Here is a 23,886-nt window from a genome sequence, read left to right on the forward strand (position 1 = left end):
TCTGTTTCACCAACATCGAACAAAAATATGTTTTTTATAAAGGAATTCAAATTTAGACAACGTAGAAACCTTAAAAAAAAACAATCTGAGGGACTGTATTATGAGGAAAAAGCATATGTTATTCAGTGAGCTTACTTTTCTCACTATACAGATGACAAGCAACTCTTTGATTACTATAGCATTATGATACAACTTCAGATACAACAGAACTACATTATTGTCAAACCATATAGAAAATGTTGAGTCGATGAATGCCACCTGTACTATATTTTCATTACCTGTTTATAAAGCAACTGCTCATTTTCTCTGGCATAGCAGAACAGAACATCTGTAAGAATTTTCCTCACATTCTCTTGCTGGAAATACTGCATTTCAGGAAAACTGAAAGTGAAGAAATACAATGAAAGTAAACATTATAGCTCACATAATCTCAGCTGCTGTTCTTCTATAAACATTTTTAGGTAAGACAGCACCTCTCTTGTCTGCTTTCCTATCTCTCTGTGAATTGTGGATGCTGCTGGAATAAGAATACTTGTAAGGACTTGTTTTATTTGTCTTGCAACCAAATTTCTGAACTATGTTCTTTAACATCATTCTGTTACATGATGATATCACTAGTTATATTTGAATATGTTATCCCTTTCAACATTAAGAAAGCTAGAGAGCTGCAAGAATGAAATGAAATGGCAGGTTGCTTTAATTGTCAACTTTTAACAAGCAGCCAATCCAATTGTAATTGGATATCAATCTGTCCTGCAGTTTGTTTGTCTTGCTCTTTCTTCTTCTCAAGATAAAAGTTGGGTGAAGAAAGAGTACAAGAGCTACAATATGTTAAAGAAATTTATAAAATTTCCAGTTCTTAACTGGAATAAAATAGAAGAAAGACAACTATGCCAGAAGCAGCATACAGAAAAGGTTCCAATGCTTCATAAATATTTGAAAATATGATTAGCATATTAATGACAAGATTTTTAAACTATCTCACAATCATCATGAAAACTGGCATCCTAGTTTTCTTCAGCTCTAAGCAAGCTGCAATATATCTTATTGGCATTTTTTGTGATGCAACATTATGAGATATTTCACTGTCTTTAGCAGCTGTTTCAAACAAACCTTCAAATTATGAAATAGTTGGATGCTTTGGCAGGGTAAATATTCTCTAAGTCAAATAGTATTAAATTGTATTAGTGTGATAAAAAGGGGAAAAAGATTCTGGGAAAATCCTGTTATGCAGGAAAATGCAGCTATTTAGAATCTCTATTCTGAAGCTACTCTCACCAGTATACACCAGTATATCCTGCTCCTTGACTGCTGGAAGTAGGAAAGAAACTGGTTATGCAGAATGTATTTTAATGAGTAAGTGCACAAACAACAGTGTTTTCATGCTTACTGAAAAAGTAACTAGATGGCAAAAATATTTGATAAAGCAACCAACCCAAGCCCCTTCTAACTGTGTGGAGCAACAACAAATTCAAAAAATGATATAACTGGAAAGGTGTAATACCAAAAGGAAAGGAAAAGGTAAAGTTCAACAAGGAAAAGAAGAATTCTTAACAAGACAGTAATGGTAGGCTTCAGGGTAGACTGCTGATACAAAGGTTATAGTATTGTCAATTTTAAAATGAAGTTGTGTGGATTGCAGCTAAGTTTTCTTCAAGCAAATTTTATCTTGTCTGTTTCCAGAGCCTAAGCTACAATGCTAAACTTCAGACCAGTTACACTGAGGCTGTTGTAAAGCCTGTCATGGAGGAACGATATAAGAAATTGCAACAAATTACATCTGATAAAACTGTATTAAAAGTAATATGTTCATCTCACAGTGGTAATAACAAGTAAGCATAGAAACAACTAGAAAGGTGCATCGAAATCCTTGGATAAAAGATCTGATGCAAGACTCACGGCAGAGAGAGAAGACACTATGGCTTGAACACAATAATGTGGAAGTACCGAGAAAGGCATTGGGATGAAGAGTGCAACGTTTTCCTGGCACCTGATGGGGGTAATGGTAGACCAACATTTGGATACTTGCATGCACTTGTACTAATCAAATTACTGTAGAGGAAGGACACAGCTGAGACCAAAAAGGTGCATTACAGCAGATGGCAATCGACATAATTTAGGGGTTTGAAGAGATTATTTCTGAAGGACTGTTATTCAGGCCTGCCCTATGAAGTTTAGGAGGAGAAGACTAACAAAGAAAACTCAAAAATACACAGAGATATCTGTGAGGATCTAGTAATACCAGAGATTGTGACAGAAAGGATAATAACAAACTCATGAATAAGCTGGCTGAAGTATTAATTATAGTAAATGTAAATACAAGAGATCATGAGGGAACTATCAGTTCAGGACGGATTTTTATGGAGAATGTCATTTTATAACTAAACACTGTAAGCAATAGAGTATCCTCAAATCAGGCAAGACAAGAATACTGTTCATGAATATTAGAATATTACATTTAATTACATCTTCGAGAAAGACTGCATAAGGGAATGGAAATTTTACCATAACGGCTTCAATTAAACAAAGGTGCATTCAAGGCCTTACTTTCTGAAAGTGAAGATCAGCTTGAGTTGGTTATCATTTTTTAAAACACTTGTTTAGCCCACTTAAGAACCCCTATACAAGTGACAAAGAAGAAACTTAGGCAGGTAACTAAATAAAAGGATGTACAAATACTTTCTAAAACAAATTTGGTAGCAAACAGAAAAGAGGCTCACAACAACAGCTGCAGAGATACCATCTTCTTTTTCATTAACAGATTCCATCTTCTGCCCTTTAGCAGCAAGTATGGGGAAAGCTACTAAACCAGAAAAACTGGAAGAAGATGCTCTTGAGATTGCAAAGATTTGGTAAAGAATAAAGACAAACACTGTTGCTCGCTTTTTCTTGAAAAGGAATGAGATGGTGTATAAAGGTAGCTCTTCCAGCAGTTCCCTCCTCTTACAGGGAAACTAGATTTTGTGTCTTCAGTTCTTACCTGGTGGATGACTGTTTCTTCCCCTATCTTCCATACCAGGAAGGATTTAGCTGCTAAATGCCTTCTGCACTATTTTTATTTTTATTTGTTTGTTTGTTTGTTTTTGTTACTGGGAAATGCAGAGTGTGAAAAAGCAACACCCACCACTATTCATCTTCATACTGTTTCCACTGTCCTAAATTGTGATTGTTAATCCCAAAGCAGAAACTAAGTAGACATATATAAAAACATTTCTACAAAAGAAAAAAATAACCCGCTTAGACTGCTGGAAATGACCCCTAAACTGTTCTGTTTTCTTAAAATACTGAGAGAGGGAGGGTAATCAATTCTGGCTATTTACAAACCTAAACGTAAGAGGTGGTGCCAGCAAGTAAACTTGTATTTTGATTTGACTGGTAGCTAGATGTTTTTGCATCCATGAATCTACTGATTTCCATTCCAGCAAATATATTTTTTTAATTCTTCTTTATCCCTTACCTTTTTAATCATCATGAAACAAATCAGCATTGTTCTCTGGTACAACTTTTGAATGACAGTAATTAATCACTGCATTCTTAAGACTATTATGAGTTATATGGTGTTAGTTCATACACAAGTTCCTTTCTCAGTAGAATAATAGAATGCAGTATTATAATCATAGCTTGGTTGGTACTGCTATCTGTATCTAAAGGCAAGCTTTTACTTTCATTATAATACGCCTCCCTTACCCCCATGTTCCTACCCTAATTTTTGAGAAGTTTCTCATTTGACAGAAAGAGAGATGGCATTTGGTTCCATCTTAGAAGAATATGTTTCTAAAAATTGGAAGGAAAATCTAGTTCTCTCAACTATCAGCCAGTAAAAAATGAGGCAGGTCATTAATTAGAAGTGTTGATCACTAATGAGTTAGGATTAATGTAACAAAATCCTTCCCTGCTTTGCTTGTAAATATTGTAAGTTCTTACTATGCAACAGCCAAAATATATATTTATACTTAATGGGTTGGATTATTATCACCTAATTTCAGGTGACTGAAGTTTATTTAGGTAAAGGTGAGCTAGAATCCTTTTATAAATATTGAAAAAATCCCCATACTTCTTTGCCATGTGACTAATCTGATCTAAACTAGACATTTACTTTAGGAAGAGATTGTGTCCTAGGATTCTTCAGGTATACAGACTCTAAAGGATGATTAGCCCAGTTGTGAGCATTTATATTGTGAAATCTAATATTGGATGACGTAACAATTCACAAAATGAACACATACACATGAACAAACTTCCTCACAGTTCCCCTTAGTTAATAGACTTTTGACATTTTATAGAATCACAGAATGGTTTGGGTTGGAAGGAACCTTAAAGATCTTTTAGTTCCAACCCTCCTGCAATGGGAAGGACACTTCCCGCTAGAAAAAAACATTTAAAAGACCACCAATTTAAGAAGCATATTTCTACCCCCTTTTCCAGTCTATTATCACTAGACTTCAGTAAATTCTAATAAAAACATTACAAATTCTTTACTGCTTTGCTAGATGGGACTCTGTGGTTTGATACGCTGTGTGCAGTTAGCATCACATTGCTGAGCACTGTTTAGTTAAAGATATTGAATGATGGAGTACTGAACTTGGTGACAAAGAATGAAAAAATATTCTTTAAATAAGAAACAGAAGCTAGAAGGTGATGATGATAATTGAATATAATAGTCAAGCATTTTAAATTTTAATAAACAGCACTGTAAGTTATTGACAAATCTTTATATTGTAACTTCAGGAATTTATTCAAAGAATGAAAATGAAAAAACAATGTTAAATACAAGTTACTTATATTACAAAGCCAAGGAATGTAGAACTTACTGCTTCTTACACTACTGCTAGTTTACAAACACACATGTATAAATATGCATACATAGTGCATACAATATGATTATGATTTTATGATTAGTATATGAATATATATATAGTGTATACATATACATTTATATAGTCTGTGAAATAGATTAATGCTGATAATTTTGCTTCTCCACTGTTTGACTTATTTTGATGTTGATGATGTTTTCTGCTATTGTTTCCAATAGACTTTTTTTTTTTGTAATAAAGAAAGAATATTTTAATTCTTTAGTCTCTATTACTGACATTACTGAACATCACTCACGCTGCCATTTGCCTGAGAGAGAGTCTGGACTTTGTATATATGTTTTTTTAAATAACAGACTTACATCAAACTTAACCTCTACACAACTTTTCATTCTCCAATTATAGTTTAGATACATATATATTTTAATCTTAGAACATCCTGAACTGTTCTCTTTAACAAACAAAAAAATACCATCTGTGAGAATGCACATGAAAATATACTCATATACTCTGATTTTAATTATACATCTCATGGCAAAAACGCATTCAAGAATGGGTCTAGGGATGGACATGTAAAATACTGCAAAACCAGAGAGTAATTATATTTTCTGCATGACTTTGTTTCTGTAAATGAAAATGAGTAAGATTGGGATTTGTAAAATCTATGACTATCACCACTTTTTTCAAGTTGCAAGAAAAAATATTTGCAATAAAGTAAAATTTCACATGGTAGCAAAACATAACTGAATTTAACTAGATTTACACAGCAGTCAATGCTTCAACTCTAAAAAGAAATGTTTTCAGGAACTGAGTGTTCCATCTCAAACAAGTTTCTAAACAGGAATGACCTAAGGGCCAGGAAGATGAAAAGACTGTCACAGTAATATTAGGACAAATGTTAAAAGGCGTATGTGACAAGTAACACTAGAAAACTGATAAATATAGAAATGCTTAACTTCTCTAGATGAATAACGTTTCCCTTACTAATTACGTATTGTTTTTTTATTATTGATTGAATAAGTGTTAAGAATTACAGAAAATCATCTGTTCAATGTTTTATTATGATCATAATTTAGTTAAAAGACCTTTCAGTTTTTCTTACCTGCTTTTTGCTTTATATGGAAAACTCTGTTTTAAATTTCATATAGCAATACATTTCCTAATATCTTAATTTAGAAGAGCTTTTCTTCAGTGATACCAATAAATCTCCAGGGTTTAATGTTTAACTCAATTTTCTCACTCTACACTCCAAGAAAGCTGTATTTTTATACATTTAATGTATGTTTCTTCACATTCATGTTCAACAGTACTGACATTTACACTAACCTAACTCAAGAAAACGCTATATAATGTATATCACATAAAAGTGCAGAATCTAAATTTATATATAAAAATTTCTTTAAAGATCTACATACGTTCTTGTCACATCTTGTTCAATCATTGCTCGAAGCTCTTTATCCTGGAAAAATTTATTCCAAAGACTCTGAAATAAGGAAAAATAATTGTATGTAACACAGTATTATAATACGTAAGGCTCATACGCTGCATCAGCAAAGCACTGTACAAATATTAACTAATTAATCCTTACCATTCCTGGATAGGCACACCAACATTTTATGGGTGAAAAAGAATGTTGTTGATTAGCCTGAAGTATCCTAGAATGTCAGTTTAGATCAGAGATGTAAAAATTTAAGTTCATGGATCTTAGTTCTGTGCTCACTGCATTCATTCAGTGGATGGCTGCTGGTGTGCAAATGAAGGGGTCTATAAAGAATATTTAGTAAAGTGGAGTAAATTCAAACTCACAAGAACCAACTCAACTAAAAAAGTCTAGATCACAGTACAGTATGACATTTCTCCTGTAAGTGTATGGACTCCAATTACAGGTTGCCATAATTTCCATACTAAGAAATTGTTTGCAAGCAAGTTAGTCTGTCTTAGTGGAGGCAAAATCAAATAAGGAATGTATGATGATTGAATATGTATCATGAAAATGACATCATTCTAACTATACAAATACACAGTGCAGAGCAAGACTGGGCATTCTAAAAAGGCTTTTATACAGACAAAAAGAGTATTTAAAGCTCATTGTCAACATAAAATAAAATAACAGTTTGAAGCAGGTTTAGCTTCTTCTATATCTGTGCTTAAGATCATTGCCATTTTCTTTCTTTGGTTTCCATGCCTTGCTTAGCAGTATTTTGCAAAAGCTAACCTGGAAGAAGTCAGCAAATGTTGTAAAGTATTGTAAAGTAAAACTTACTCTTTATTGTAAAGGAATGGTAGCATGGCCATACTGATCAAAATACAGAAGAAACAAAATCTATAGCAGTCTTTTCCTTTAGGTTAGTTTTCAGATAGTAGCAGAAGCAGCACCATTGAATGAAATACTTTACAAAGAGAGTGGCTACAACACTTCCAGAATTTCTTGCTCTCCTGTAAACAGTTGATTGCCTTGGTGTTTTATGCTCCACAAAAAGAAAATGGAAAGTATATAAATGATAGCTAGCAGAAGGAAGGAAAGGAAAAAGGAAAAAAAAAAAAAGTATACCCTTGACAATGTCTTATATAAACTTAAAATCTTTTTAACTTACTTGTAGCTTTTTTCATGCAGCTAGATCACTTTTTGAAACTTTGCCCCATTCCCCCTACCCCAACAGTCAATCGAAGTGAAGTATGAAGGAAACAATTTCATTGCTAGAAAGGAAGCAAAACCCTGGACACTAAAGGCTAAAACATGTCATTGCAGAGTTAAAAAGCATTTTGCTCTTCATGCTTATGCTTGACTTGGCCTGTGGCTTTATTTTATAGATCAAACCCCTTATACGTTAACCTTTATCTTCCATCTCCTAAAGATACCAAAAGTGGAAAAAAAGATTATGTCACTGTGTACAATCACAGACTACAGCAGGAACACTTTAAATCTTTTGTGAGTGACACAGCTTTCTGTACAGCTGGATGCAAGAATGGTTTGATGGCATGCACAGTCATATCATCTGCAGAACCAGAAATGAGCCTATGATCAATACTTCCATACTTCAACAAGCAAGCCTATTCAAACATCTCTCTTTCTGCATTGAATATGAAGCAGAGTACTGCACTAAATACAAACAAAATATGGGCTTCCCTTTACGAACAAAACGGAAACACGAGTAGTATCATCCATCAAAGATATCTGTGAAAGTCTTTCTAGGTACAAATCTCTTAAATACAGCCACCAACTTCTACTCTTCCCCCCAAAAAAACAAAACAAACCCACCACTAAACCTATTTTTATGGTATTAAATTATTTTGAAAATTTGGTAAAAAGAAACTTTCAAACTTTCAAAAACGATAAAAAGTTAACAAAATAATAAGAAGCAGAAAAGCTTAAACATAATAAAAAACTTAACATACTAAATACTTTTTCATATATAATAAAATGGAGCACAAAAACAGTGTAAAAAACCAGTTGCCCTAAACTAAGCTCCCACACCTATATCTAGACATTCATCAAAGTGTCATGACTATGAAAATACCAAGCTAGTATGAGGTCCTATTAACTTCAGCAAGAGCTGGATGCTTTGCACTAAAAGACGGTCAGGCCAAATACTTTTACCACATTTTCACTATTTCTTTAAAATTTGGATCTGTCATTTTGCAGCTGTCTGCTTTTTGAATAGAAAAGAAACTGTAGAGCTAAAAGAAACAAAAAAAAGAATTAAAAACCTTGGAAGAATTGCCTTTTTTGCAGCCTGGCACTTTACTTATTAATTACCCCAAGATATATACTACACAGACAGACAACAATTTTATTTTTGCTAGAGGAAAACTTTCTAGGCTGAACAGTACTCCATAGCAGGGTTCTTCAGTATTTGCTGTTAACAGTATTCCCGTTCGTATTGGATGTTTAAACAGTCCTTTGACTAGAGACATTCTGTGTATAAAACAAAAACACACAGCAATAAGAAAGCATATCAGTCAAAGAAAGGATATCCTGTGAAACTGGAACTATCGTCCAGCACTGATTACTTCCTTGGTCATCACAGCCTTCTCTGCAATAAGCACGGAATGATCAGAATATTAACCTGGAAATGAACATTTCTGGCTGTTCAACAGAACCTGTGAACCAATCATTACCACAAGCCAGTCTGGAAATTCAGGAGTGAGATTTTAGCACCTGCCATTTTGCCTTCCTCAGCATGAACTCACATCAGGATGATGATGATGACAATTTTGTAGCACATCTCAACACATAACTAAGGGTCAACTTACCCCCTCGTCCTGAGAGAGTGGATTGTTGATTATCAGATCTTGCTGTCCTGCTTTCCGAGGGTTTGTAATGTGCTGGGTAAAAACAGAAAAAACTCAAATTCTCTTCCATTAAGCATTAGTACTTATGTCAAGCCCTGAGAGTAGAGATCCTATTTATACCAACTTACAATTTCTTTGATTTTATTATACGAAGTTCTTAACTCTGAAGTGTTTTTGATCCACTGACTTCTGTCTTGGGGTAGAACCTCCAGAAATAACTATGAACAAAACAAAGTAAAACCATTAAGTATAATCAATTTGATACACCTTTTCATATAAATCCTACCAGACAGCATAAGCCATCAGAAAGGTGGAGAAAGTATTCTATACATAAGGAGAAGGAAAAAAAGATCTATACTAATAGTCCTGGCTTTAAGACATTCCAGTCAATAAAAAAGAAGCTAGAAAATAATTAGGGTTCTATGGTACAACACGAAGTATTACATACTATTGTAACCACAAACTCAAGCCTTGTAAACTGTCACAACTCCAGTAAAGTTGGCTAAAACTTCCAAGGCAGAAACAAAATGCAAAGAAGAAATTAAAATAAATACTTAAATAATTAAAATAAATAAAATAAAAATAAAAAAAATAAAAATAAAATAAAAATAAAATACTTAAATAATTAAAATAAAACTTGGAGCTATTTACATAACACTGACCAGCTGATTCAACATGCCTAAAACCAAGCATGAATGGTGAGCAGAAACTAACCACTCAGAGATACATTCTACCTAAGAACTGTGGAAAGGGAAAATCTTAATATGTACAGAAGAAAGATGTTCTAGAATTCTGTGAGAAAGTTAAGATTTAATTGTGCAAAAAGTCCTTGAGAAGATCTACATCTCAGTTCTTTCACATTTCTCTTTAAATAAGGCTAGAATTAAACATCTACTGGAAAATGCTCTTTACTTGCAAATAAAATAAGGAAAAAAAAGAGTATTTTCTTTCTTTTTAAATATGATTTTATGTATGTATGTGTTATGAATCAGCAAATACTGACAAACAAAACGCATTCTCAAATTACTAAAAATACTTATTATTTCAGAACTTAATGTAAACATTGATAATATTTTTAAAAAGGCAATCTAAAACAGAGCCCCCAAGCTGTATCAGGATGTGCAAATAAAACCAGCCTTGTTTCTAGAATAAAACTGTTCCTTGATTTAATCAGTGGACAGTGAGGGACTTGATGCTTCTGTTAGTTCAGGTTTTTGAGTTAAGGCTTCTCAATTTAGAGGCGTAAGAGGGTAAAGAATAATAAAAAAAATTCTTGTGGCAAGTATTAACCCCATCTCCTGAAAAAAATATTTTCATTATCTTTAAATTTCTTCAATGCTACATATATCTAGCTTTTGAAATTTGTTTCTTTCATATACAAAGTGTGTTTTGATTTTCTTTTCACAGGCCTTTGTGCCAAAGTCAAGCTTGAGATATTCCAAGAGAGGCAATTTAAATCACTAGTGTTACCACAGAGGAAGTCTATCGGGGAAAAAGCTAGTGAAGAACAGAATACCTGACACCAGTGCAACAAAGCTCTTCTGGACTTTATATAGCATCTCAATATTACTTTGCTTTCTTTCTCTCTTCCATCCCCTGCAACTATTACAAAATTAAGAGATCTAAGGACCTCTTTGTGGTTTAAGATTGGAAGGCCTGGCTTCCTTCTCTATCCAGTCATTTGGTCAGGCATTGGAACAGGTTGCCCAAGGAGGTGGTGGAGTCACCATCCCTGGGGGTGTTCAAGGAAAGGTTGGACGTGGTGCTTAGGGATGTGGTTTAGTGGGTGACGGTGGTAGTAGGGGGATGGTTGGACCAGATGATCTTGGAAGTCTTTTCCAACCTCTATGATTCCATGATTACAACAGAGATTTGTCTTCGTTTTCTCATTTCTCTGCAAAAAGCTGCTAAGAGAGGCATCATGATTTTAAAAGAGTTCCAAGTTCCACGAAACATAAATTCTCAGACAAACCTCCTTTTTATTTCCAGTGCATGGTTTCAATATACAGGCACTGACAGGAGAGATGGCTGTGTAGCACTCAATTTTAAACATACCACCCAACACAAAGATAGTCTTTCCAAGGAATCTTTTGCTATCACCCGCAATTCAGCTTTAAGGCAAGTCAATATGATTAGCAAATATCCTATGAATTATAAAAATGAGGAGGAAAACATTGGGATGAAGTCTGTCGGAAAATTCATGATTCTTTGCATCAATAATCTTCCAGCGCATCAGGTAATGTGTTGATATATTGCAACCACAAACTGTAAATAAATATTTTCTCTTCTTACCTTCCAGCAAACACTACGGAACCTGCTGCTTCTCAGCTGCCCATTAATCCCCTTCAGCCGTATAGTTGCCAAGTAATTGTTGTTTACAAATAGTTCTTCCCATTCTTTACTGCATGCAAAAACAAAAGGAATGAACATTTACACACACAAAAAAAACCTTAGCTGATTTAAGGACTATATGACACTACACAATTTTGGATAAGCAGAGGGAAGCAACTTTTTAAAAATCTATATATTTAGTTGTGTACCATTTCTAAACGCATGGCTGTCTTTTTGGACACATTTCTTCTTTGGATTTAATGAATATGTAGATCGCTATAATTATGCCAGCTACTGAAATTCATAATGTCTATGGAGGCTATTCCATTTCCTCTAAAATGTTGGTACTGCAGTTCAGTGAATAAACAAGAAAAATGAATATTAATATAAGCACATTCATGTTTCAGCTGTAGACAAAGAAGTACCTATTCCAAAAATATGCAACAGAAAAGTATACTGTTGACTGTATTAGTTCCTCACATGACATATTTGCTTAAATGAACCTTCTTTTCTTCTTAATGTCAAGCCGGGCAGTTAAGCATAATAGAAGATGACTTTCTTTAACATTTAGTGCTATTTACTATTGAAATCACTCCTACTTCTTTCTACATGATCAGTTTTAAAATTTTAACAGGTGCTAGCAAATTTAAAAAAACATCAAAAAATTAAAAAGCTTCACTGTATAAACTGTTAAAGGCAAGCTTGAGTACCTTGCAGTACCTATGGCTGACTAGATAAACAACCTAAATATGCCTCCCAGGCATGCAGGCACCAGGGGCCTAACACCTGTGCCTCATTAATATACAAGTAAATCTGCTCTACTGGGAAACAATTGGAAATTAATTGTCCCAAACCATCTACTGAGTCTGAATAAAAGAATTAAATCTATACTTCCTGCACCTTCTACTGAAAAGAAGCTTGTGAACAGCATAAACCATTTGATGGTCTTACTAGCCCAAGACTTGCTTACAGACTTTCTGCAACCACTCAAATCCGGATGGTAACTGCAACGTAAAGAGCTGGGCCATGCGCAAGGAAATGTGTTTCTGATTTATTTTCACTGCATGTCCTTAAGGTGAACATCTCCTTCTCCAGCTGTCACAAGGGAGACTATTACTTCTCCCTGGGAGACCAAATGAAACCAGAAAGGGGGAAACTGCTATTATGACTCTAGGGTAAGATCTCACCAGACTTTCCTCACCAACAAGTCACAGAATAGGTTATACTAAATACTAACAAACTCCACTTTTAAAAACTGCCCTAAATATAGGCAAGCTACATTTAGATAGTTTTCAGCCTTTAAAGCTGAGTTGTGAGAGTGACTTTTTTTAAACTTTGTTTTAGACGGAACTTGTTCAGTTTCAGAAAGGAATTATAAGACTCAGTTGCTAGGAGTAGCTGAGGAAGGGACTTGGTGAACCAGGAGATTAGGGTCCTATTCCCATGAGACAGGGGTGAACTCACCATCCGTGCCAGGACTAGGAGTGTTGTGCTTGCGAATGCATCATCACCTTTCAGCTAGGACCATTTTCTAAAAAGTGGGTGTTTACTTCTGGACCTTGATTATTAATTATTGTTAATTCACTTAAAAGTGAATGTACTCCGGCTAACAACAAAGATGACTAAAGCAGTGTTAGTTTGCAGGGGCTAAGGCTGCTTTCAGCTTCTGCTACCTACCAGTACTCTCAAGTCACCAAAACAGCAGAAAGTAACTACAGTGGTGTGGGACAACCTCCTTCCTTGCTGCCATGTCCCCTATTCTGTAGATCAGAAAGACTAAGCAGTCATTTCACTAGCTCCGTATCTCGTATACATCCCAACTTTCTGCAGTGAGCTGCCGATGATTGTTTACCACAGTTCTGTCTCCTTTAAATACAACGTATGGTATATAGCAGACACAGCTTGAGAAAAATCTGGCCCTTTCTTTCACAGTCATTTATACTTCAGTAACTACAGTATATTATGCCTATCTAAATAACCCTCCTGTTTCTACCATGTATAATATTCTTCATTTGCCATTGTAAATTTTGTAGCATCATTGGCCATTATAACTACTGCCAAGCTGCCTCCCTAAGGTAGCTGTGCTTCTAGAGTGACACATTCCCCTATGCACAAAACAGGTCAGATTCTGAAGCTATTCACATTGTTCTGACAGTGGATCACATCCTCATAACGTCTTTCAAAATACCAGCATGTCAGCTGAGTTAGTAAAAGGTTTAAAACAGTGCAAACTGTAAATAGAAAGAACAGAGAGGAAAAAAAAAAACACTCTTAAGGTTATTTTTTTCACCAGCTGCTGGGAGTGACTGCTACACAGTAAAAAAGTAATTTCAACACTTCTTAAATTGTATTAGTGCAGATACTATGCTTAAAAAAAAAAAAAATGTAATGCAATTCCAAACACGTTTTGAACAAAATTACACTTAAAACAGCCAAAAGAAATTTGGCAAGATCATATCTCCTCCGCTTCCCCCCTTGGCTGCTGGGATAACTAAAAAGAAAAGTTATAAGCAACTGAAAAAAGACTTTGTGTAAACTGAAATTGGAATCTGCTTCTGTTTTAGGAGAGCTAAATGATATCTAAAATCCTTTCTGAACAGCATGAATTCACTTCTCAAAGATTTTGAATTAAGGCTAATAAATTAAGCCTCATAATTTTAGAGACTGCTTCAATAATGGCAACGCTGAGCAGTATCAACAAGCTTTCAATTTTAAAAGGATAATTTCAAAAAGGATATAGCACTACTCTGTAAACTAATATCTATAAGCCTTGTTAACCCAGGCTTGTAGAAATCATTGGTCAAAGTGAAATGAGCAATAAAGATTGGAACTCAAGTCTACCACATCTCATTTGCTTCACTGAAGTGAAAGACTTCAAAGCCAATCGGAACCACTTAAACTATGAATAAGGACATGCAATTGTTTTTAATCAAACTAGACAATTAAATGCATAATCATGTATTATAATACCACCTTTAAGTTGAACAATTAAAATAAAGACAAATGAAAAAGTTAAAGCTTTCTGGTTACTTTGTATACATTTTTATATTTTATATTCTTATTTAAGTATACAGTCTAATTTGCTATGGTACATATATTGTAAAGTTTTAATAACGCAAGACCTACGGGAGAAAAAAGTAATTAGATTAACATTTCTTTAAGAAACTTCATTTCATGTGCTGTATCTATGCAGTAAAGGTCCAATGTAAAATATTTATTTAGACAGTTGCATTACTTAGAAGTGAGAAAAGTGCTCAATACGTATGAAAAAACAAGCAAAACAATGGAAGGGATAAAGATTGCAGATTTGTTCTGCAAGGTTTGTTCTTAGTTCTCAGCTGTTCCCTTCCATCTTGAAACATGCATTTCTACCACAAGCACTACAGTCTGAAACTATCTGCAGAAGAGTTTTATCTTATATTTATAGTCTGCTCAAACACACATACTTTGTTGCATATAAGAAATGAGGTTGAACTCCTAGAAAACTATATATATTTATTCTTTTCTTTCTTTCCAACAGGATATGTTTTGGGGCTACAATACCTGCTAAGACAATTATAAACATTAGAACATCTCTTGGAAGAGAAGCACCACTCTGACTACACACTGTAAGGAAGGGAGCAGAGTGGCAGGGCTTTACACTAGAAACACCATGTAAAATCTCATATGTGCTTAAGTACCATTTTTGAAAAGGTATCAAATTTATTTAAACCCCTGATGTCTAGCATCTTATTAAAAAACAAAGGAATTACATTATTTTACAGCTATGGAGGAACAAGCAACTATGAAGTGTTTAAGAATGACACCAGTAAGGCAACAAGAAGCCTAGAAAATAATTCTGGAATAATAATTCCTAGAGTTTCACTGAGTTGACACTGAGCTGTGGGTTTTAGGGTAGAGGTAACAAAAGACATTCTTCCACTGATAGCCTACAGTGAAACATCAGACTTTAGGTTTGTTGCTAAGTTTTAATGTGTAGATTAAACAGTAGAGCCTATACATCAATCATAGATATGCAGAATACAACCTTAGCCCAGCTAACCTCATTACAAAATAAATACTCTGTTCAGAAGATGAAGAAAGACAAAAGAGGAAGAGTGGTATAGCACAGATATTCTGTTAATCAACACCAGTTAAATTCTGTATTTACAGATTTATGGGATAAAGCTGCTGATGTATACAAATGCAGATTCTTCCAATGTTTAAAGCTAGTATAGGAAATATTTTTGTACTATGATGTTCTAAACAACATAAAGCTCTGGGGAAGATACTAAAACCCATCAAAATGTAAAAATGCAAATGAAGAACAGACACATCAAACTAAAATCTATGTCACCGAAAAAATATAAAGATTATGTTCTGGGAATACAAGGGCTAGGACCAACTAGCTAAATGTTACTATCCACGATCACTTCCATTTGAAACCACAGGTAATGACGAAACCATTACCTAACAGGTCATTAGACAGTGTATATAGTTATTTTGTCTCATGCATTTATGAAATATTTTATGCCAACTTTTGAAATCCCTTTTTCATGTCCATGATAAAACAAGACCAGTTGAGTATTTACAACATTTAGATAACAAGGAATATTTCTCAGTTCATGAAAAAATACTGTAATACTAGAGAAAAGTGTGAATATTTGCATTAATGTTCAAGGTTGCAATCTAAATCTCAAGCTTATTCCACCCTCTAGGTTAATACTGAAGGATAAAATGGATGGTCTCACAGACCTCCAAAGAAAATTCTTGAGCAGGGCTGGTGGTATTGGCAAAATCATCTAAAGGAAAATTGTGTATGCTCCAAGAAAAACCAATTTCACTTTTTTATACCATTTTTCGTTAATCTTCTGAATGTGCTTTTTTAAATGTTGAGACCCAAACTCAGCTTCCCCAGAGGTACCCAGTGAAGCAAGAAGGTGAACAGGCTGTCAGAAAGAAGACAAGTTCTCTAATTATGGTGTCATATGTTTTACAGTAAGAGGTCTTTATTGATAGGAACATCAGTAAGTGAATGTGGTATCTACATTCAAATAGAGGCAATAGTTCTGTTCAAGCATGCTGCATATATCGAAGAAACATGCATAGTTTGTATTATTTATTAGGCCATAAAATGAACATTTGAGAAAAAAGTGAAGCAACAGCCAGGAGTGTAATGAAAACAGAGTTTATTCTACAATAACATGAAAAATGCAATTGAAAGGTAGTGTCAAGTAATAAGCAGAAAGTTTCTAAAACATAAACATTTCTGAAATACACAAATTTATATTTGATACCCTGAAAATCCACTTGACAGCCTTCATGTGAAGGCTTATCACTCTCCTTGGAAAATATATGTATTTTTTCTGTTTCTCAAACTCCTGCCTCAGGATATAAGGCAGAGTTAACAGCCATGTATGTGTGAATATGCATGGCTGTACTGCTGGGAGGCTCAAAATTCAAAGGCCAGATTTTCTAAACCGTTCAGGTTTCATCTAATTTTGGCTGACATACAGTTAAAAATGTTTGCATGAAGAAAGGTAAAATCACTTTCTGAAACAGAAAAACTCCAGCAAAAAAAAAAAAAAGTAAGGTTATTGAAACTACCAGAGTGTGTGCAGTGCAGTCCCTGGAAGCGCACAAGGCTATATGGGCAGAGAGACCCTACCAGCACCTCTTGTAAACAGCACTGGGCCAGGCACAAAATCATGAGATGCCTTTCTCTGTACTCAAAACTGCCCACTTCATCTTGATCCTTCTCTGCCAGGGAGCCAGGTCTTGAACGAGGACAACACTTCGCTTCTAACCCTGGCATTGTTTTGCTTTTGTAGGAGCATCTGGTAAGAACTCTTGTTACAGCCAGCTGGAAGTCCGAATGTTATCAGCTTGTTCGCCTCTACTCATTGCTTTCTGCACACATTTACAGAACGACAAAACGGAATTTAGACATCATGGTCAATGGTGGAAACTTTGCTACATTCATTTCATTATTATATTCCTAAGTTGTATTGTAACTGATTCGCCAGTTGCAGATTCAAGGCCTTCTGGTTTAACACCCCCCAACCCAACGACTTTGAAATCCTTTGCATACCCAAGTAGGACATTTTTTACTTTCTAGGTCTCCTGCGTAGAGTTCTTTCTCCTGATCTGGGCATGGCACACGTCATCATCTTGCCCAAAGGCTGTCGTCTAAATACCAGGCACATAGTTTAAACAAGGTGGCTAACCTTCCTCTACAGCAAAGGGAAAGTTGCAAACACAGTGGAGGGTGAGTCACCCAATCAACTTTTAATCATTTAACTGCTAATTCCCTCCATCTTTCTAGTCATGACGCAGGCTGCAGAGAGACTTTCTGTGCTGCTTCATTCTAACTGGTATTTCCAGTGTTAATTTGCTACTTCTTCCTTTTGCTAACTTTGACCCACAGCTAACCACATCTCTGTGAATTCTGCATGCACATGCATGCAGCCTTCTTATACAAACACACACGTATTTTTAAGAAGAAGAAAAGAAGATAAAAGCTATAGCTCTATAAATCATGAACTAAAAATGGATATAACAGGGAAAGTGGAGATAATTGTGCAGGAATATGCCACAAAATGCCAGAATGTTTCTGTTTACTCACAACAGACCAGCTAGAGCAGGACTAGAACTGACATAACATGCACCCAAGTTCAAAACATGGATCTTATGATATGCAGTGTGACACAAAAAACACAAAAGTCTAGTTAATGTATTTAATTATGGCTTAACTTTTTAAGTCCATCCATTTTGCATGCTCTGACATAAGAAAACGAGTGATTTGATGATATAACTTTAATCTGTTGAACTGACTAGCTCTTCTTACCTTTGTTAAAAAAACATGTCTTTTTACTAAAACCGTCTTTGCTCTTTAGATTGATTTCAGTTGGATATCATTTTTGTCAGCTTTTGTCTTCAAACTTCCTTGGATTAAAACTGTAGTCCACTGCTCTCCTCTTGACTACCAAGCCAGTCATTTCTACGTAGATGGCTAAAAACTTGGTCAGGTGTGACTGTGACTTGCCCTTCCTGAATCTATTATGACTACTCCTGATGAATTTCTTGCTCTTTATGTGCCTGGAAAGAGCTCCCAGGATTAATTGCTCCATCACCTTCCCAGGGTTTGAGGTAAGTCTCACCACCCTGAGTCCCCCTTCCTAGCTTTTTGAAGACAGGAGAGACATTTGCTTTCCTCCAGTTCTCAGACACTTTTCCCTGTTGCCATGATCATTCAAATGTTATCAAGAGTGGAAAAATATAGGAAATCCATAATGAAAAACACTTAAAATACTATCAAGGGAAAATGAGAGATCAGCTGAATATGGTGTCAGTGGTATACAGGACAATTTTCAAGTACAACAAAATAAATTAAGAATAAACTGCAACATTAACATTCTCTCCATGGGTGCTAGAAAGAAACTACTATTCTCCCTTTCACAGCCTCTCCTCACGTGCTAAGTCTTTCCTTTCTGCTACCAACATGCCAAGAAGTATTTTGCCAACAAGAGATGCTAGTACTCAATTCCTCCTTTCTGCTTCTCTGTTGAGAGCATCTTAGACGTTAAGCAACGCAAAATTTGCTCTCCCGTATTTTCCAAGGGTTTGCACTGTGTCCAAACAGAAAGAAAGCCTGTATTACGTTTCTACTTCTGTAGAAAATAACATAATTTTGATAGGAAAAGCTCAAAAAATCCACAATTTTTATCTCCTGAAATGTTTGGATCTTAGAAAACATATATTGCATACAGGGATTGAGCTCCTTGGTGATAACTTCTTCCTTGCCTTATGCCATCCTTGGCAAATTCCTTAGCACAACAGTCAAGAAGTGCAGACTGGACAAGCTGTGGAAGGAAGGAATTCAATAAAAAAGGTCTGACAAGGTGGGGATGGAATGTTATACAATGGTCCTTGAACAGGAAAAGAAAAGAATATAATTTTGAAAACATTCAGAGAAATAGGGAAATCTTCCAAGCTCTCAGTAGGTGCCACTGTGATCTTGGATTTGGAGAAAAAAAGGCTTCTGGAGGAAGACTGTGATCAGTGCAAAAAGTCACTTTCTCTTGCTGGAAATAACAGATCTGCAAGATGGGATTGCTAACGTCCTCACAAAATGGGACGAGATGAGAGTACTGGCACAGACCAGTACATCCAGAAAAAGATTATAAGCACATTCAGAGGATTAGTTGTTCAGAAGAATCAGAAACTTCAAGGAGAGAGTTTTACAGGCTCTCAGACAAAACTGACCTGTAGTGAAGAGGCCTCTTTGCAAGTAAAGAGCATCAACTAGGATGCTGTCTCAAAAACAGTTCTAGGTAAGACAAAAACATGGATGCCAGTTTTGCTACTTCATTGTAGAAAGAGGGGAAAGAGGCAAGTGCTGAGAATTCTCCTTATAGAATGGAAGCGCAGTTCTAGTTTACTACTTTGTCTTTTACTCTACAATTTTTGTATCTCAAAATATTTTAAAATCCAACAGAAAAAAAGCTTGTTCTTCACAGCTCTTGATTACATGTGGTCACATACTGGATAAAGTTAGGAAACATGGGTTATACTTGCACAGGGGTGGCTTAAGTGTAAAACAATAAAGAAACACCACCTGAGTATGAACAAGACTAAAAAGGCTTGTGTAAATGGAAAAGGGTTGCTTCCTAACAGATTAAGACAAGAATTTTCCACAAGGTGGGGGTATATGTTGCCTACATCTTTGCATGTAAGGGCAGAGGCTATGTAGCCATTTCTCACTCGGCTGCTAAGAAAAGCCATAGGTCAAACAGGAATCAAACTAGTTTCACTACCCACTTTTGGAAAGGGGTAGAAACAGGGAGGAACAGCTTGCACCCCTTGCAGTCTTTCTTCTGTATGCTCAGTATCAGTCCTGCAGTTGTTGGCTGGCACACAAGAAACATGCCTCAGCCAGCAGGACCACATTGCCTTTTTGCAGTAAGAAAGAAAACATCTGGTAAGCATAATCTGTAAGAAGTGAGGGGAAGAAAATGGAATAACGAAGTATTTCTTACACCAGATCCACTGCCTATGTTAAATATCAGCAGAACGAGGAATATACATTGCCTATATATCCCACAACTTTGAGCAATCATCACATGTTTAAACACGGAGTTTAAGCCACATAGGAAAGAACTTCATCTTGATATATAGCATAGAAATTAAACCTATATACAAGTGCAGAGATGTATTAAGAAATTATCCAGCACAGTGGTCATGGGTCTCTGAATCATAAAGTTAACAACACAAGTATGAAAAGTGAGCTTTTTTTAGGCTATATATTTATTAGAAGCAGTATTAATGTATGAATCCACCTTGGAAGAAAATAAGTGTCCTTGGGATGTTACATTCTATCAGCCAAATTGAATGTCTGCATCAATGGCTCTCCCTAAAAGTCATAATTAGGTCATTAAAATATATTTAGAAAAATAGCCTGTAAAATAAAGTTAAAAAATACTCACCTTCATTTTATTTCATAGGTCACTGTTATACCATCTAATAAGATAATTAAAAACATGCAAGCAGCTGGTACTGAGGCTAAACAGATTAATGTAATAGTCTGTAGTCATATGTGCTGGCAAGGGGTTCACCTCTTTGGCGAGGAGAAGGTCAGCTGCCCTTGGGAAGGCAAGAGAAAGTATTTCTACTTTTCAGTGGCACTGCATTGCAGATACTGAGACTACAGACCCACACCTATTTTTCTCCTTCTTTTGGCAAAGTCCAGCTAATCTGCACATCCAGAAAAGGCTTTAACCGTAGCAATAAAATAACACAGCACAGTAGAGCTCAAATATTTTCCCCAAGTTTATGTTTTAAAGATGAGAGTTACTAAATGTGCAAATACTTTTTCGAATTCTTCTAATAGTGAACTTCAAATTTTGATAACATGGTTCTAGGAAAGAATTTCCATAGTATCTTATTAAAAAACATCTTCTCAAGTACACACGTACTTCCACAAGAGCCTCAAGACCAACCAGAAAATTCTCTGGTTGACCTGACAGGATGCATTCAAACTCGCAGAATATTTAGAAATATATGTGCCAGTCACATGTGATTTTCATTTACATTACTTACAAACTTTATGACCTAGAGGGTAATGCTCACTATCTGAACACAAGTAGCATTAAATCTGTGCTGTGACCAATACAAGCAAGATCTACAAACTCTAACGTGACAGGATCATATTAAAAAAAACAACAAACAAACAACCACAAACAAACAAAAAAACCTATACCACACAAATAGTTATGCAGCACTATAAATATATCAGAGGGTAACAACCAGGCATCCTTTATTAATACAAACGCACACACAGAGTCTTATATGAACAGTATAACCTAGTAGAACCCTGTATTTTGAAATAAAGTGTTCAAATCAAGTAACAACCCCCTCCCACCACCATGTGTTTTTGCTGTTGTTTGTTTGTTTGTTTCTGTGGTAAAAACAACATGCTCTTAAGAGCACTTTTCAATTGCTAAAATTTTAAATTTTGCTATTGCAAAACACGTTCACATTTAAATATTTTTATACATTTGGAGTTGCCTCTTCCCCCAAACAAATTGTAAAGATACTACTGCCGAAAAAAAATAAAGCAGTTTTTGCTTCAGTGAAAACTTGCCATTGAATTTTGCATCTGGTAGCCTTCTGCAAGCATGACATCTACAATGATCCAATGACGTCTTTGTCTCTTTTAGAGCAAAACCCACTAGCCAATCTCTTTAATAAAGTAGACTGAAGCACAGTGGATAAACAAGACTATCATCAGTTTGATCAAATCAGTAATTTACTGAAACAATATTCATTGAGAATATCCTAAAATAAATAAAAATCCATAATGAGTCTTTAAAGAAATAACATACATTTATCATCGTTACTTTTCAAGGTAGTTTAAGATTCTTTTAGTCTTTCATAAGGTATCAGCTGCTCATTTTTACATAACATGCAGCCCAGAGCTGTAACTATCAACACACTATTCAACCCAACCAGCAAATTTACAGCCAGTCTCATTATATGATGGCAATTACTTGCCACTGAGCAGAAAATATTCATTTCACACCTTAAACACTGTAAATACTACTTAATAACGGTGCTGGCTTGGCAACTATTAAAAGCCAGAGGATTCTTGTATATATAGATATATATACATACGCACACATACAAACATATATACTGTACTATTTTGCTTTATCATCTTGCCTCTAATTTTAACAATAGTACTCTGGCAGTGGTATATGGGACTGCTTCTAAAATATTAATTAACTTCAGTTTTCTAAGTTGAGCTGTAATCCTCTCTGACAGAATATGATTATTTTTCAGTGGAATTCATAGTCAACATCATATTTATTATATGCACTTTGGACTAAGGAATATGCAGATACAAAGGCCAACTTTATCCTCCACTTACTTTTGGAGCACTAAGGATGGTTTGGCACACTGGAATAAGCTTAGGACACTATAAAGACCGTTCTAATTAGTTTGTAGTAACAAAGGGTAATATTCCAGAACTGTTGACAAAACATATGCATGAGACCCAATGGATGCATATATGCATAAGTCTTTTGAGTCCTGAGACTGATGGGTCAGTGCTAAGCATTAAATTTTCCAGCACTGCAATCATTTCCCGTTAGATATTTGACCAAAACAATGCAAAGGAGATGCAGCACAATCTAGAGTCTGGGTGTCTTATACCTGATCAATCCACACAACTCTACGCTGATACTGTCTCAGGCTGTGCAGCCTCCATCAATAAACCACAGACTGCCTAGACTGAAGGCCGAGGATTCAATGTGGTGCAGTCTGACTGAAGTAAATGGTGCCATCCTTTGTCCTCCCATTTACTCCTACACATATATTCTAGTTGCTTGCCTTACTCTGGCACTGATACTCACCCAAACGTTTAGCAGGCTGACACCATGAATCAAATCAGCACAAACCTTGCCCTAGCTGGGCTAGTTCAGTGCTTTGGGACCAGCTCACCAACACAAGTGCATGAATGAAGAAGGGGTAGGGTGACAGCATTAGGACCCCAACCCCACAGCTAACTCTCATAGAACCAGAGCTGAAGCTGGCTTCTTCTTCAAATTTTACTTTGGCAGGTACAACAGCTGAGGCTCTTGAGTTAACAACCTTTACATATAAGTGTCCTGGAATTAGTGGCAGAGAAGAGCTCTCAACTCCTTCCTTTTGCTAATCTGGCTAAATTTTGTCCTGCCTATTTTTTAGAGGCGGTGTCATGGACTGCTGCGGGCTAACTCTGGTAGGCAGCTAAGTGCCACACAGCCTCACGCTCACTCCACCCCAGAGGGATGGGGGAAAGAATCGGAAAGGTAAAAGTGAGAAAACACTTGGGTTGAAATAAAGGCAGTTTAATAAGTAAAGCAAAAGCTGTGCCTGCAAGGAAGGCAAAATACAGAATTCATTCCCTACTTCCCATCGGCAGGCAGATGTT

At 35.6% G+C, this 23,886-nt stretch overlaps 1 protein-coding gene across 6 annotated transcripts in view; it reads right to left on the bottom strand.

Annotated features, from left to right (window-relative positions):
• Positions 1-23,886, bottom strand: part of TBC1D5 (TBC1 domain family member 5) — a 320,762-nt gene that overhangs the window by 136,159 nt on the left and 160,717 nt on the right. For all 6 annotated transcript variants that reach the window (XM_080583485.1, XM_080583486.1, XM_080583487.1 and 3 more), the window contains 5 exons: positions 11,397-11,505; positions 9,233-9,322; positions 9,066-9,137; positions 6,227-6,294; positions 279-381 (listed from right to left, as the gene is read on the bottom strand). In XM_080583485.1, the coding sequence (XP_080439611.1) occupies positions 279-381; positions 6,227-6,294; positions 9,066-9,137; positions 9,233-9,322; positions 11,397-11,505 (442 nt within the window). The remainder of the gene's footprint in view (positions 1-278; positions 382-6,226; positions 6,295-9,065; positions 9,138-9,232; positions 9,323-11,396; positions 11,506-23,886) is intronic.

The sequence above is a fragment of the Anser brachyrhynchus genome (genome assembly GCF_964034855.1).
Source record: "Anser brachyrhynchus genome assembly, chromosome: 2".
Classification (NCBI taxonomy): domain Eukaryota; kingdom Metazoa; phylum Chordata; class Aves; order Anseriformes; family Anatidae; genus Anser; species Anser brachyrhynchus.